This window comes from Microtus oregoni, unplaced genomic scaffold (genome assembly GCF_018167655.1).
Source record: "Microtus oregoni isolate MIOR12 unplaced genomic scaffold, Mior012 000029F_ref0000214, whole genome shotgun sequence".
NCBI classification, from domain to species: Eukaryota; Metazoa; Chordata; class Mammalia; order Rodentia; family Cricetidae; genus Microtus; species Microtus oregoni.
Window position 1 is genome coordinate 8,738,445 of NW_024543088.1, and position 16,970 is coordinate 8,755,414.

Below are 16,970 nucleotides of genomic sequence, written 5' to 3' on the forward strand. Positions count from 1 at the left end.
GAAGCCATCCTTGCCTCCACTCTAACACTGTCTGGATATTACTGGGCAGGCTTTGTTCCTGCTAGGCATCTGAGGGTCAGACTTCCAGCTTCGTCTACCACCCTCTACTCACCTTTTCTCTGGCAGAGCAGGTTCTTAATGTGTGTGATACCAAAAGAAACAATGGATATTTACACACTCTGGAAGGAACCCAGATTTCACCCCACTAGATTATTTTGACAAAGGCAGGAACATGATTACTTGCTGTGAATATGCATACTGATGGTTTAGGCTTAAGGAAATTCTCTGCAATACATACTTCAGGCCACAGAAGAACTTATTGGTGGAAAAAGAGTTACATGAATAACAGTCAAACACTGAACAGGATGGCTGTTACTACTTTCTCCTTAAACTGTTTTTTCTCTATCCTCCCTCTTCTGATAGAAACCTGGCTTCAAAGACCTGGCAGAGCACTACACAAGTCTCCCAGGATGAATCTCACCTCTTACTACATTTCTCAACAAGTAACTATTTTGTTTCATTGAAGACTGAAATGTGTGTGTATATACATATATGTGCCACATACATATGCATATATATGTTGATGTCTAACAAATCAAAGTCTATTATAATAAATATAAAAAATCTGTCCAATTCCCTGACCATATCGACTATTCCAATGGAAATGCTGCTGTAATACCTGGAATCAAACACTGTCCTACAAGGAACTGCTGCTTCAGGCAATGAAGAGGCTCTCACCACGGCGGCCTTTCTCTAGGCGGCCTTTCTCTAGGTGCAAAGCATCTGAACAGACTGCTGTCCCAGAAACTCTTTCGTGACCCAGGAAGATCCACCACTAAGAGTTACTCATGAAAAGAATTTATTTATTTCCTAATGTAGATCTATTTGATTCTTGGCAGCCAACTGAAGCTTCATCTTTACCAAGTGTCCACCCAAAGGTACGCCTCTCCTTGAGGGTACACAGTACTGTTCTATTCCAACAACACTGTGTACGACTGTAGAAAAGGGGAAATAAATTAACTCAGTCACGTGCCACACTGCTGTAGTTAACAGCCCATGAGGAAGACAGTGGCCCTGTAAGATTATTAGGTGACTGAAAAGTAAGTCCCCATCACCCAGCGAGCCTGTAGCCATCTCACCGTGTGAGCAATGCATTAACTCAGGCACTGGAGACAATGGCATCAGCAAGCTTACTGTGCTGCTAGTCACACAGAAGCACGGCACATCACCGCTAAACAGCTGTCAGCTTTCCATGTTCACTCACTCCACTGGACGTTCTGGGTTGTGATTTCCTTTTACATTCCTTTAGTGCTCTTCAGCAAGTATTCCCTAGAGAAGACCACTGTTATGTGCAGCACCTCGCACTCTCGTGTTGAGCATGTCTTCTGATGCTATTCAGACTCAACACGGAGGGTCCCACAGACCGACTAGACTATGTAAGGTTTGTGTGAGTATACCCTGGAATGTTCCACGGCGATGAAATTATCTAACCAAGCTTGACTCAGAGCAGGTCCCTGTGGTTGAGACTCATCACTATGTGTCCATGACCCGTACGTCCCCTATGATCTTACTTAACGGAAAGTTTCAATAACATGATTCTAAAAACAAAATCAAGATATTCGAACTACAGTGAGCACCCTTGCACTATGAAAGCACCCACCACCGGACACAGCAACATAAAGTATAGGTGGATGCCTTTAGATTGACAGGTGCCTGGAACATGCATTTCTCGCCTCAGATTTCCAATTTCAAGTTCATCTCCCACACCCTTGTTCTCAAAGAAAAACTTGAATGTAACAAATCACACCATTTTCCATTCCAAGCATTCTGATGGACTTACAGTTTCACAAGTAAGACACCTGGTTTCATTAGTTAATGTTCCCTGAAAAATCTCATGGACCCATGTCGGGTCTGGTGTGCTGTTGTTATCCTCAGTGTCCACATCACCGTTGCGTATGCGGCCATTTTGCTTTTCCTGTTTTCTCTCTTCTTGTAGAATATCAGCAATTGTATTGAGTAGGTAATTTAGGAATTCATGGGCATCTTGTTGCATGTAGTTATCAAACAGCTCTGAAAATAAAGTAAGAAATGAGTGCATCTGACATTTTATCAGAACTAGAAGTACACACTAATTATTTATACTTTACAAGAAAATATGCAACTTCCACATCTAAAACGTATGACTGAATTAGAGGAAAATAAAGATGAAGGCTTTTTAAAAGCAGCACTAACAGATCCATGAGAGCAGAAGACGAGAAGCAGCTGAGCGTCATCATCTCTGTTCCCCACAAACACTTCACCAAAGGCAAGCTTGTCCTCAGGAGCGCTGCACACTTACTACCAGGCTGAACCTACGCTGACAGCCCAGTTTATTAAAGGGAATTACCAGGCCCTGAGAGTCTAATTCAGTAGAAGAGGGTTGAGGCTTTTCAAAACTCCTGCAGGGAAGTGACTACACGGATGTGGCATGAGGAATTACCCACCTAGGCCACATGATCACTAAAGTCCACTCTGAGAGATGCTAGAGCTCCATGAATGCAGTCACAAACACTGACAGTGTTAACATCAGGGCTGGGCTTGGCGCCTGCTCCTTGAATCCTCTGAGCACACAAGAGTTCTTTGCGGTCAACAGCCTCAGGCCTTGCTTTGCATATTGCTGGGGGCCTTATTTTACAAGGACTGGAGAAGGTAAAGTCTTCCTGCCAGGAAAAAAAGAGTCCCCCCCCCCCCCATCAAACTAAACACATACCCCCAGGCAATATACAAAGTAGGCCCTACTAATGGAAAAGAACTCTACTTAGGGGACTTTTATTTTTACATCCTCAATGCTCTTTAAGAAAGACCACAATTGGGCAGTGGTGGCACACATCCTTAATCCCAGCACTCCTGAGGCAGAGGCAGGCGGATCACTGTGAGATCAAGTCCAGCCTGGTCTATAGAGCTAGTTCCAGGACAAGATCCATAGCTACAGAGAAACCCTGTCTTGAAAAAGCCAAAATAAGAACAAAAAGACCACAAATGTTTCTTTTAAAGCTAACAGGGCTGAGAATATAGTTCAATGGTACAGAACTTGTCATGAGACCCTCGGCTGCTTCCTAGCAGCTCAATACACATACATACACATGCTCGCACACACACACAAACCCACAAGTACACACACATACAAGCACACACAAAGGAAAAACAATAATACATATTTGGGGAAAAACGTAGGGAATGTCTAAGAACCCATCTAAATGATGTTTTTGAAGAGCCACTGATGATCGCAGTCATGCATTAGGATCATTCCCAAAGCCCAGGTCTTACAAAGCACCAGTGGCAAGTACAGCTGTTGGAGTGAGACTCTCTGACAGCACCACGGCACCACCCCAAATACGTGATGGTCGAAGGCACCCGTCCTGTAACTCTGTGCAACGGCCCTCACTTAACTCCAGGGTTGGTTTGAACGGAAAGAGGCATTCTCTGGCAATGATGCCGGGGCTGTGGAATGGCACAGCGTGTTCTGAAGAGCAGTTTGGGTGGTGGTCATAACAGAACACAGTCCAGCTCTCGCAACCATGCGAATCCACACCATACAGTGGAGCAAGGCCAGAGACATGGCTGCTCATTTATAACAGCAGAAGTCTAAAAATATGCTAAATGTTTATGAAAAGAATTGGTGGCTTATTTAAATCATGGTATGGCTTTGCTATGGTCATGGGGAAACAGGTCCTCGTCAACGAGCATGGCTACATTTCTGAGACACTCAGTAAGAAAGAAGCTAGACGTATAATGAATCCCATTTAGGTGCCATCAAACCCAATCTGATCTTTCTATTTGGACATGATTAAGCGCACACAGAAAGCTCTGCTATGACCTAATTGTTTCTAGATGGGTGTGGAGGCACTCAGGAGGCAGAGGCAGGTGAGTCTCTGAGTTCAAGGCTAGCGCCTGGTCTACAAAGCGAGTTCTAGGACAGCCAAAGTTACACCGAGAAACCATGTTTCAAAAACAAAACAAAAACAAAAACAAAAAAAAAAAAACCTGCCCAAGTCCCAATGTGCCACATGCCTGAGCCCAAACTGACCACACTTGATCCTTAGCTATACTTGCAAGCTGGAATTTGCCCATCGGGGACAGGAGATCCAAAGCACTGTGGTCCATGTCCCACTCCTACCCAGCAGGGCACTGCAGCCTGCCCCTACAGAGTGCAGCTGCCATTCACACTACAACCCCACTAGAGCTCAGGACAACTCCATCCCGGCAAGCTCAAAAGTGAAGCTGAGATAGTGAAAGTCAATCATCTTTAACCTTTCCTCCCAGTGCAGGTCAATCCTCCATCCCAGAAAGCACCAATGGCTTCGCCCTCTCTCTCCGAGTCCCCTATCTCTACTGATGCACTACATCCTAATGCCAGAGCTCCCTTCACTGTCCACCCTCCCTGCCGCTTAAAGGAGCTGCATCTCATCTACCCGTGACACTTGCCAGCCTGCAGCTGCCATATCTAACTTACTACTCTTGCTTGAATATCAGAATCCACCAACAAAGGAAAAGCATCAAGATCTAGTCAGTCATACGGAGACCCCTGACCCTTTTACTGACACTATATTCCAACTTCTCCCAGCCCAAGGATGGTCTGATTCATGGACCACCCCAACATCCACAGGAACTTAATATCTCATTGTCTATGGGTGAAACTGGTTTTCTTTTTAAAAAAATGGCAAAACAAAACAAGAAACTTTTCACTTACTCACTAGTTTAGGAACCAGAGAACTGAAAAGAATGTAGGAAAGTCAGAAAGGACTGTGAGGGCCATGTACTCAAGAGGCTGAAGCACAGCAAGTCTGACGCCAACAGGAGCTACAGAGTTCAAGGCCAGTCTAGGCGTCAAAGGAGACACCACAGAGAGGAGTAACAAAGCAGGGGCTGAGGGGAAAGGAAGAGAGTTGGGAAGGTTTTCTAAGAATAGCGGGGAACCTAGTTACGAGCTAGGGATGATTAATTCACTGCAGTGGGCAGCACATGCTGGATCAATGCCACCTCTATAACGGTAATTTCCCCCCATATATACATGTTCTTTCAAAATAACTGCTATTTATTGTAAAAAAGGCAAATGAGTTTTTAATTAAAATCTTTTGGGGGAGGAGGAAAGGGGTAATCCACATAACAGTGACTTCAGATCCACTGAAATACCGTAAATATCTTTAACCTTTAAGAATGACACGCATCAACCTCTCTAGACTCTGCTGTAATGTGTTTTTAGTAATGCTACGTGCAGTATGCCAGAATCTGGCAAAGCCTGAAAGACAACTACTTACAGTGCTAAAGGTACCCGTAGAATTACACAATAACAGCACATGAGCAGGCAGGGAGGGCTGGGGAGGGCTGCAGGGCTAGACTATGTTTCATATTGAAACACGGGGTTTTTTGTTTTTGTTTTCCGAGACAGGGTTTCTCTGTAGTTTTGGTGCCTGTCCTAGAACTAGCACTTGTAGACCAGGCTGGCCTCAAACTCACGGAGATCCGCCTGCCTCTGCCTCCCGAGTTCTGGAATTAAAGGTGTGCGCCACCAACACCCGGCTGAAACACTGGTTTTCTTACGGGTGGTGTTCCACTCTACTAATCTCACAATGACAAAAATGGACTTCAAAATTGCCTCAGTAAGTTAAACAAGTTTATTCATTCATTTGCTCATTCAACAAGTATTTAGTAAGCACCTACTATGTGCCAGGAACTGGATTATGTGCTGGGAGGACAATGGTGAGGAAAAACAAATGGGTCCCCTCCATCATGGAACTGACAGTCTAGGGGGAGAGACAGACAATTTCAGTATTAAATAATGTATGAAAAGAAGCTACTCCAGTCCCCAGGGAGCTGCAACATTAACTCAGGCTGTCTTCTTCTGAATACTGAAGCAGCTAGAGCGTTCATAAACACTCTGTGGTGGTCTTGGTGTGAACAAACTGGATGAAGTAAATATTGGGAAACTTCCTCAGTCTTTCTAACCGGTGTCATTTGTACACAACTGCCATCTGCTCCTTCAAGCACACCCAGGCTTGAATCCATGGATTTATGCTTTTATAGTCTCACACCACTTGAGATCAGCCCACAGCACCTGAGAAAGAGCCCTTCACATGCAGTTCCCTAAGAACAAGACCCTCAGCTCCGTCACAGCTGCATTGCTAGCACACTGGGCTGCAGCATCCTAGATGCGCTTAACATTTTTTGAATGAATGAATGAATGAACAATGAACAAAAAGTAGGTGCTCCATCAGATACGAGGATATGTAAAAAGGAGATACGGCTCATAACAACTTGAAATACATTTTACATACACACATACATAAACATGTTATTCACAGCATATATTGCTAAAGTTCATGAAACTACTGCTAAAGCCTCAATGCCCACAAATTGTTCAGCTGACAGTAAGCACCAGCTAACCCAGTCCTATCACTACAGACCTGTGCTGCACTTCCTCCACAGAAATAATGGTGAGCCTACAGGAAGTAGCAACGGCCAGGGGAGCTCATCTTCCTCGAGGAATGTAGCAGCCTCCGACTCCTCCCAACCCTCACCCTGTCTTTCATATGCTGCCCATGCCAGCCCATGCCCACCCATAGGGATTTTCCCTAATAAAAATCATAGCTTCTGATAGCTTCCCAAGCTCTGGGTCCTGTCCTGTATCTAATAGTCATCATGGTACCATATACTCTTGCCAAGTGAACTTTCCGGCCATCCTCTAGTGTATCTGTAACTTGTGTGGCTTTCTGCTTGTTTGTCTTCTTCTTCTATCACATTTACCCTAGGCTTCTACAAGTTAAGTCTCTAATTGCCCTTGCTCAGGGGTCTTCCCAACACCTACAGCTATACCGACAAGGCCACTCAGGCTTCCTTTCTCCTCTTAGCAAAGACACAATGCATAAACAGTTGCTGGTACCTGTCCTCCCCTGTGAATGGTCAAACCCCCAGAGGCTCATTTCTAGATTCCCAGGACCTCCACAGACTAGTGAACACCAGGAAATCAGTATGTAATAATAACCAATGCCAACAATGACCTAGTGTCCAATCTGTCATCAAAGGCAGCACAACTGTGGTGCTGAAGTCGTCACACTACATTTGGGGAGCCCTTATGCTTGTGTAGGTATCAGGAGTTAAAATTTTTTTTTTTTTTTTTTTTTTTTTGGTTTTTCGAGACAGGGTTTCTCTGTGGCTTTGGAGCCTGTCCTGGAACTAGCTCTGTAGACCAGGCTGGTCTCGAACTCGCAGAGATCCGCCTGCCTCTGCCTCCCGAGTGCTGGGATTAAAGGCATGCGCCACCATCGCCGGCTCAGGAGTTAAAATTTTAAAAACCAGACTTACTAATGAATAGAAGTAACGTATGCTCTCTCCCCAAATACCAAACCAATTAGCAATGTAAAGCAGTAGGTGTGGACAGATCTGAATGAGTGCATACTGAAAATGCAGATGCTGCTAACAGAGCATGAGGAGGCTGAGTCAGGTAGGATGGCCCAGAGCGTTGCCAGTTGCCAGCAATATTGAGATGAGCAACATGTTTTCCAAAGATTTCCATAAACCATCAGAAGGAACACATGCAATGGATAGTGCAGTCAACTCGCTTTGATCTGTGTGCTCCCACATGCAAATCTCAAGGAGAAACACAAGCCTGAGGCAAACACTAATGGATTCTAAAACATATTTACAGATGTCACCAATATCAAGCAATGAGAACTCTTTTCTACTAAATTTATCTCTAAAGTTGAAAAACAAAGAAACTTAGAAGAAATCACATTTATTGTAAATATTTATTCTGTGCCCCTCTCGTTGAAACAAGCACTTTGTGGGTCTGCTGCTTTATGAATTTACTCTGCCTAAATACAAAAAACTTTAGAAAATGTCCAACTATTAAAAAAACACTATAAACATGCCGCAGGTTTTGGCAAATAAACATTAAGAAAGCCTTCAAGTATATAACTGCATAGGATGTTCGAAACACTAACTTCAGCACCTGGGCCACAGCTGAGTGGCTGGATAAACTCTGCAGAAGGAAAGAGTGTGTGTGCACTGAGCTTGACCTGTGTCAATCAACATTTAAGAAAAACAAGTCATCATGCACTTAAAAAGTGTAGGCAATCAACTTTAAATGCCAATAAAAGCATAGTACTCTATACATGGAAAATAACATGGGCTCTGTGTAAACACAGAAGCATGGTAGGCATCTCTAAAACAGTTACCAAGAAAACATGGTTCATTACCATGCACAAAAGCTTCCCACCAGCCGGGCGATGGTGGCGCACGCCTTTAATCCCAGCACTCGGGAGGCAGAGGCAGGTGGATCTCTGTGAGTTCGAGACCAGCCTGGTCTACAGAGCTAGTTCCAGGACAGGCTCCAAAGCCATAGAGAAACCCTGTCTCGAAAAAGCAAAAAAAAAAAAAAAAAAAAAAAAAAAAAAAGCTTCCCACCAGATACACTTCCAAAGGTGACCATCAATACAGACACAAGGACTAAAAATTTTTAAAATCCCACTAACTTAATCCATATTCCAAAAGATTGATGGGAGTCTTCTGGGTTTTTTTTTTTTCTTTTCCTTTTCTTTTTTTGGAGACAAGGTTTGACTGTGTAGCCCTATTGTCCTGGAACTCACTCTGTAGACCAGGCTGGCCTCAAGCTCACAGAGATCCACCTGTATCTGCCTCCCAAGTGCTGGGATTAAAAGTGCACCAGCACCGCCTGGCCTGAGTTTCTTAAAAACAGAAAACTCCAAGCACATCTGGAATCTAAACAAGTAAACAGCTCTCACGACAGGAAAATGTGGTCTGTGCCCAGGACTCAAATGTTTGTATTTGTGAGGAAAATGTATACTTCTTCAGAATGCCTACCAGCTTTATGAAGCAGCTTCAGCTGTGCCACTCAGCGTGGGGGTCCCCTCATGACAGAGGATGGCTTTTACTAGGCTCACTTCAGCTCACTCAATCAACAGTGTAAAGGTTCGATTACACATTAGTATGTTCAACCATCAATCTCAAAGACCTCTTCAATCATACTTCTGAGAGTATCGATTTGATAGATCAAACTCAACAACAATTCAATCACTTCTATACGGATTGAAATATCCACAGTGAACAGAAGCCTGAACCCCACAGGTTTTCCAACTGTCACTTATGCCTCTGAGGCAGCAGCACCTCGAGACAGAGCTTGCTTATGGGTCAAGGAAGCCAAATACACCAGCTCAGCACCTCCCAGGAACTCTGTAACCTCAGGCGAACTGCAGCACGTCTCGTGGCAATGTCTTGTAAAATTAAATAAAAAGTATCTCAAATAAGAAAGAGGTGGGGCTTCCCAGTAGTTATTTTTAGAAATGAGACTAAATTAACATTTGCCAATTCTAAAGCCAAATGGTCTCAACTTCTGTGATTTCTGTTTTATGGCCAAAGTAAGAAAAGTGATAGAATCAATCTTTTTTAAAAAATGGTGTGGGTTATACAAACAGAATCTTTCCCCAAAGAGCAATGTACTCTCTAAGATGTTTTTAAAAGATAAATGAATTAAGATTGGAAAGTTATGTGCAACCAAAGAATCACATTCCATGGAAAATATGTGTTTTCTTTTGCTTTGTTTTGGGAGGGGTGAGAGTGGGGAACAGGATCTTATGCTGTTCAGGCTGGCCACAGACTAGCTGTGTCTATGGCTCAGCCTCCTGAGTGCTGGGATTCCAGGCATATACTACCACACAAGGCAAAAAACAAAAACAAAAAACAAACACCTGAGGGTACAAGAAAGGGTTTCTCACTCCATGGCACATGGATTTTACCTGAGTAGCCTACTCTAAAAATGATCTTACCCCCATCCATCACTAGAGCTGGAGCCACACCCCCTTGAACACAGGAGCCCACATCTCTGCCTCCCCACAGGCTCATGTGTTTGAATACTTAGGTATCACTGCTGAATCTACACAGAAGGTTATGGAACCTTCAGGAAGTGGAGCCTTCCTATAGGAAGTAGACACTGGGGAAGATGTAAACTTTTACAACCTGGCCCCACTTCCTGTGCTCTCTCTGCTTCCTGTGTAGGGCTGAACTAGGATCTCCCTGCTGGGCAGCCCCTCCTGCTCCTGCTGCCATGCTTTCCCAAAGGCATGGACTACACTGCCCTCTGGGACTACATGTAAATCCTAACAAGTCCTTTCTCTCCTAGCTTGTGCCCATCACAGTCACTAACAAAACAGCTAACCCGGTGCGAGGCACGAAGTGACCATGTTCAAAAACACCTGAGTTACAGCATGCTGTACTTTACCTACTCTCCCTTCCGAGGACACAGGAGCAATAGCACAGGGAAACAGAAGAATTACCATTTTCCTTTCGCAACCGTGTGATGAATTTCTTGGGCGGGATCACGCCAACCTTCTTCTTCTGGGTGGCTATGCTGTGGAAGAGGTCTGCCAGGCACGTGAGAAGATTCTCCTTTTTTCTGGGCTGGCTCTTGTATGCCAGGACTTTTTCCCGAAACGGACGACAGAAATAAAGTGCTTGCAGGACTGAGTTGCAGTAGCAGGTATTCCCAAACTACAAGAGGAAAAAGCGGCACTGTTAAATGAAGAGTGCAGCTGCGGGGAGTGCCTGGTGAGGCGAAGGACTACATAATCTTCTCTTCCAAATTCCCACCATTACTAACAAGAGTTGTTACACAGCACGCTTTTAAGTAATTCACAAGCTGGGAATGGTGCCACACACCTTTAATCCCAGCATTCCGAAAGGAAGAAGCTGGAGAATTTCTGTGAATTCAAGGACAGCCTGGTCTACAGAGCCAAGTCCCAGGACAACCAGGGCTACATAGAGAAACTCTGTCTCAAATCCAACAACAACAACAACAGCAAAAACCTTCACCAAAATATGCTAAGGTAAGATTTTTCTATCAAGATCTCTCAAGTGCTATGTACTAAGCACAAACGCTGAACAAAAGCGAAAAATCAGCCGGGCAGTGGTGGCGCACGCCTTTAATCCCAGCACTCGGGAGGCAGAGGCAGGCGGATCTCTGTGAATTCGAGACCAGCCTGGTCTACAAGAGCTAGTTCCAGGACAGGCTCCAAAGCCACAGAGAAACCCTGTCTAGAAAAACCAAAAAAAAAAAAAAAAAAAAAAAAAAAAAGGCGAAAAATCAAGCTGCTGGGAATGTTGGTTTGGAGAGATTGTCGAACAACCAAGGCTGAGTGCCCACAGAGAAGGCTGAAGTCGGTCCTCAGCAGTGGACTCATGGGCATATGCTGCTGTGTGTTACTCAACTTCTATTTCCTCCCGTCAAAGAGCACCCAGAAGACACTATCTTACAGAGTGAATAGGTGGTCTGATAATCCTCCCTCTCTCTTCTCTGAGGTAAATGGGATCATCCCGTGTCAAACTGAAAGCAAATACAGAATCTGTGTAGAGTAATGGCCGTGAGGCAGAACCAGGCAAAGCCTGCAGTTCCAGAATTAGAAAGCTTAAGCCTGGCCACAGGAAACCTCCTGTTTGCATGCTCTTCTTCCAAGAAACTAAGCAAACAGAAACCTGAAGATCCACTAAGATACACAGCACAATTAGAATCTTTTTTGAAGAAATCTGAGAAAAAGATATGAAGGCCTTTGAGAACATGTGGCTGCCCATCTTCATGCCTGCTTGGCACTGTTTCAAAAAGGTGCTGTGAATGAAGACTTCCCAGGATGGCTGCTGGCGTCTAGGCTGTGGTCACTCAACAGCCCGCCTATCCAGAGAAAGAGCACCTGCAGAACGCACAACACTAAGATCCATTATTAATCATCCAGCATCACCTCATCTGGAAAGCGGAATCTATACCACAACTATAGAAATCTAGCCATCAGCACAGTCTGGTGCTGGCAACTAAAGACACAACATCCATGATTTGGACAATACCCAGCATTTGGACGTCCTTCTCAAAGGACATGCAGCAGGAATTTAACAACTTCCACAGAAATGCGAGAAAAGCAAAACACAGTTCCATCAGAAAAGTGAAGACAAAGAGGACTTACTGCCTGTAAAACTCAAAGCCGCAAACAGCACAGGCTGAGAAACCAGAGGGTATCTGTAACATGTACATGAAAACTGTGAGATAGCTCTTAGTCAGGGTTACTGTTACTTAATGAAACACCACGACCAAAAACAACTTGGGGAGGAAAGGCTTTATTTGTCTTATGCTTCCCTATCGTAGTTCATCACTGATGGAAGTTGGGGCAGGAACCCAAACAAGGCAGGAACCTGGAGGCAGGAGCTGATGCAGAAGCCATGTAGGAATTCTGGTTACTGGCTGCTTGCTCCTCATGGCTTGTTCAGCCTGCTTTCTATAGAACCCAGAACCACCAGCCCAGGACCCCACCCATAATGGGCTGAGCCCTCCCCCATTAATCACTAATTAAAAAATATCCTACAGACTTGCTTACAGCCCAATCTTACAACAATTCCTTAACTAAGGCTCCTTCCTCTCAGATGACTTTAGCTGGTGTCAAACATAAAACTATCTAGTGCAGATTCCCACTGGGACCAAGGCAGTCTGGCCCTCTTCTGAGAACACAGCAGCAGGTAACATGCACCCAGTCCTAAGTCCGGCCACTGGATGGCTTTCTTCTGTTTAACTTTAATCAGTTCCATTAAAGAAAACTCAAGAGTCAGAATTCTTTCCCAATAATCAGTTAATAGTCAATCTTCATAATTAATAACCCCCCTGCTTGGGGGGCAGGGGAGAGAGTCTCGCTATGCAGCTCTGGCTGTCCTGGAACTCTTTCTGTAGACCAGGTCGGCCTGAAATTCAGAGAGATCCGCCTGCCTCTGCCTCCCAAGTGCTGGGATTAAAGGTGTGTGACACCACTCCTGGCTTAGAAGTTTTTTTTTTTTAAGAAGAAATACAAGTTTTTGAAAAGTTTTATTTTTATGTCTGTGTGATATCTATTAGAACAGGAAGTCAGATCCTTTGAAACTGGAGCTACAGGCGGCTGAGAGTCAACTGACATGGGTGTCAAAAGCCAAACTCTCCAGCCCCAAAAATACTTTTTAAAATTTATAATATGGCCAGGCAGTTGTGGCATATGCCTTTAATCCCAGCACTCAGGAGGCAGAGGTAGGTGGATCTCTGTGAGTTCGAGGCCAGCCTGGTCTACAAGAGCTCCAAAGCTACAGAGAAACCCTGTCTTGAAAAACTAAAAACTAAAATAAAATTTATAATACTGTTTATGTGTGTGCAGGCCTGTGCATGTATGGCAAGCTAGCATTATCCCTGGCCACTAAGGAAATTACTTTCTTTAACCAGCCAGCTCTGGTTAAACTCCCCCAAGGGGTCCCAAGGCTGTTACTGAATCTTGTGAACCTGTTGCTCACTCCCACTCTTACGCTACTGGCCCATGCTTCCTTCCTTGTGCAAGCCAACACCCCTTATCCACACACTGTCCAGTGCTGAGCACACCAGTCTCTTCGCATCTGTGGGTAGACAGGACACCTCACCAATCCAGCCAGGGTCTCTGGGCCATGTTTCTTTGACCAGAAAACCTCTAGCATCTCTGAAGTATAACCTTCAAGTAGGCTGTTGCTGCCAGGTGGAGAGAAGCAGGACAAGAATGAAATCAAATCAATCCCAGGCAGATCTAAGTGAGTTTGAGGCCAGTCTGGTCTACAGAGTGAGGCCCAGGATAACCAAAGATACACAGAAAAACCCTGTCTCAAAAAACTACAAAACAAACAAACAAACAAAAAAACAGACAGGACACACCTTCACCTAATCAAGTTCATTTTATTCTCTCTTCTTCACACCAGGCCTTGTTCCAAACAACTCAGTTTAAAGAGCCTGATATAAGATCTAGGAAGAAAATAATAATCTTTAAAAACATTTTGAGATTTTATTTATTTTTATTTTACATGTATGGATGCTTTGCCTGCACCTGACTAGGCATCACATCCATGCAGTACCCAGGGAGGCCAGAAGAGGAAGTACAATCTCCTGGGACTGGAGTTACACGTGGTTGTGAGCAACCATGTGAATGCTGGGAACCAAACCCAGCTCCTCTGCAAGAGCAGCCAGTGCTCTTAACCTCATAGCTGTCTCTCCAGCCCCAGCAAGCACAATTTTGCTAATAATGATTCACAGGAGCTTCCCAATGGAGTCCTTGTGCCTACTTGTGTGTACTGAAGAGTGATGTGAGAACTACACGGCCAAGCATTCAAAGGTGGGCGGGCTCACGCAAAGCAGTGAAGAAACAGCCCTCTACGGTCAGCTCTACTCAGCGCATCCTTCACCACGAAGACACTCTCCTGCAAATTCCTCACCTGCCAACACCACTGATGCACCTATACAACCTCACGATCAAAGCCCAAAACAAGGTTTTAAAAGAATTTAGTTAGGAAAAATTTTAAAACAGATTAAAAGAAAAACAAAACCTGTAACCAGGTGATCATTAACAACGCTAGGCTAATTAAACTGTGGTTATCTCATTGATTTGTAAACAAAGTGCTTAACTCCCACAGACAAGTGCTTGTTGGTGACCTTAACGTTCATAGCCCAAAAGGGACCCCCCCATAAGGCAGGTCTGGTAGCAATTCTTCTAGTATATACTCTTTGTAAAAGCAATTAAGCCTGGAAATGCAGCTACTTAAAGGCTGACGGAAAAAATACACATGCCTCTTCTTTAAACAAAACCCTGAAGTGTCCTCCTCCCCGCCCCCTACCCCCTTGCAATTCGGGAGCATAGAATTTAGGGTCTTGAGCTGCACAGTGCTCTGCCACCCAGCTACATCCCACCCCATTCCTAAAGTTCTAAAACAGCTCCAAGAATGCAGTATTGTTTACAGTACTACCTACTTGACACATAGTTACAGGGACAGGGGAAATAACTTAAAATACTGACCTCTGAGTTAACCAAGCCATCCTCCACATCACCACCCCCAAGGTCAATGCTGGTTTGTTTTGCTGTTTTTAAGCAAAGTTGGAGTTTTCATACAGACTTAATCACATACATTAAGACAGAACAGACAGAAATTCATGCTTTAGGAAAGGGTGTACATCTCAAGAGAGTTGAGCCAATCTTGATATTTAAGGGACACCCATGAGTAAGTAGTGTGATGATTCTAAAAATGAAACAGCGGCAAGCTAACAAGACAGAAGCAGAGCGAGCTGCAAACTAAGAGCTGGGAGTGTGTGGAAGTGTAAACCACAGGGAAGAGCCACGACTCTGCGATTCCGAGACCACGGCACCACAACCCTTGGGTCCCAACGCCCCTCAGAAGTGGCACGGTTTGTAAAAATGAGGCATGAATATCACAAGCTCTATTTCCATCCATCCAATTAATTCAATGGGCTCTCCTTAGCTTATTCTCTGTTCACCCTGACCTGACTGTCAAGGAGCTTCAAGAGAAGCATAAACACTGTTGGAAATTACACTGGTCCGCAGGTTCCAGATATCCTTTGAAAAAGGGGTGAAGTCACAACTCAAATCAACCAGACCTGAAGACAATACAACCCCATGAACTTCTCGAGACAGAGCAGCCGGCTATTCCAGGCGGGGCTGTGGAGCGCCACGGTGGATTTCACGCTTCTCCTAGCAAATGTATTTTTATGCACTTATCCACCACCATGACTGAAATATCCATGACAGTTAGAACTAGGAAAATAGTAGCATGTTTTTTTTTTTAATTTTATTTTGTTGAGTTTTAGTTGTATAAAAAAAAAAAACAAACCACATTTGGTTAAACTCCAAAGCTCTTGCTGGGATTTAAGGATGGATGCACAACGGCAGCCCGACAGAGGGATGCATATGCATGACTGTACTGATGCAGGCACATGCGGGCTATGACTCGCACGGGATCAAGCAATCACGTCTAGTTTAAGTCAAACTTTCACTATGAAAAATTTTTGACAGAATTGGGAAAATGAAGCCGACAATTTTGAAATGACCCTGAGAATCTTCAGATCTCAGGCAGCTACAGAGAAATTTAAATTCCTAAATACAGTCTCAGCATGGCATTCTAATGGCACAAACGAATGGGTTTTCTTTAATGAATGAAGAAGAGCACGCAACCAGTGTCTCAAAGTGTCACGTGACTCTCTAAGGCTGGGTGTCTTTGATACTTACATTGACTAATCCAAAATAGTGCTCATTGACCGGAAACTGTTCTGGACCAATCTCTTTCTCTAATGCCGAGGCATTGGCGCCCTGTAAAATGAAAACCACAAATCTCAGGATTTACAATATTTCTACAACGTCCAATCACATAAGCAGAGACATGCTTTAAAAGATCAAACTCATATCACAGCAATAAAGAACAAAGAATGATATTTGAAGATGAACAGCTTTTACTCACGTAACTAAATCCCAGTTTACAGAAACCAGTTAGGAAGCATGCCCCTTCCTCCTAAGCAACCAAAGAGAACTGCTGACTTCTCACAGGGCAGAATCTGATGGCAATCACCCTGGAGCTGAAATCGTATGGAAGGCAGGCTCTCACAGTACAGGGCCAGCCCGCATGTGCAAAGGGACTCCTAAAGGATGGGGGAACCATCTGTGAAAGGCTGCCCAGGACTGGACGGGTATCTATAACCCATTGTCTCAGAGGAAGACCCAGAAGTAACAGCCAGATATGCAAGGAGTAAGCAGCAGTGACCCTGCAGGCAAAGGAACTCCAACAGGAGACACTTCCAGGATCAGAATACTAAACAGAGCCAGACTCCAACAGAGCATCCACTGCCTCCCATTCTCATCTTTCTCCCTTTGCTCAACACCCAATGTCACATGGTGTGCAGCTGCCCTGCTCTGTCCTTGTCCTGCCCACCACCTCACTCACCAACACTGTGTTTACTGCTACTCTTTCATTTTCTTCTTCAGAGAACACAGGCCAGCCTGATTGCTGGGCCCCAGTGTTCCAGCCTCCTGAGAGCTAGGACTTATCTGATGATATTTATTACTTTCTTAAAAATTTCTTTTTACTACTTTTAAGTGTGTGTGTGTGTGTGTGTGTGT

The 16,970-nt window shown here is 44.4% G+C and overlaps 1 protein-coding gene across 2 annotated transcripts in view; it reads right to left on the minus strand.

Moving 5' to 3' along the window:
• Positions 1-16,970, minus strand: part of Usp12 (ubiquitin specific peptidase 12) — a 50,553-nt gene that overhangs the window by 10,853 nt on the left and 22,730 nt on the right. For both annotated transcript variants that reach the window (XM_041677961.1, XM_041677960.1), the window contains exons 2-4: positions 16,086-16,166; positions 10,329-10,542; positions 1,841-2,070 (exon numbers count right to left, since the gene is read on the minus strand). In XM_041677961.1, coding sequence (XP_041533895.1) covers positions 1,841-2,070; positions 10,329-10,542; positions 16,086-16,166 — 525 coding nt within the window. The remainder of the gene's footprint in view (positions 1-1,840; positions 2,071-10,328; positions 10,543-16,085; positions 16,167-16,970) is intronic.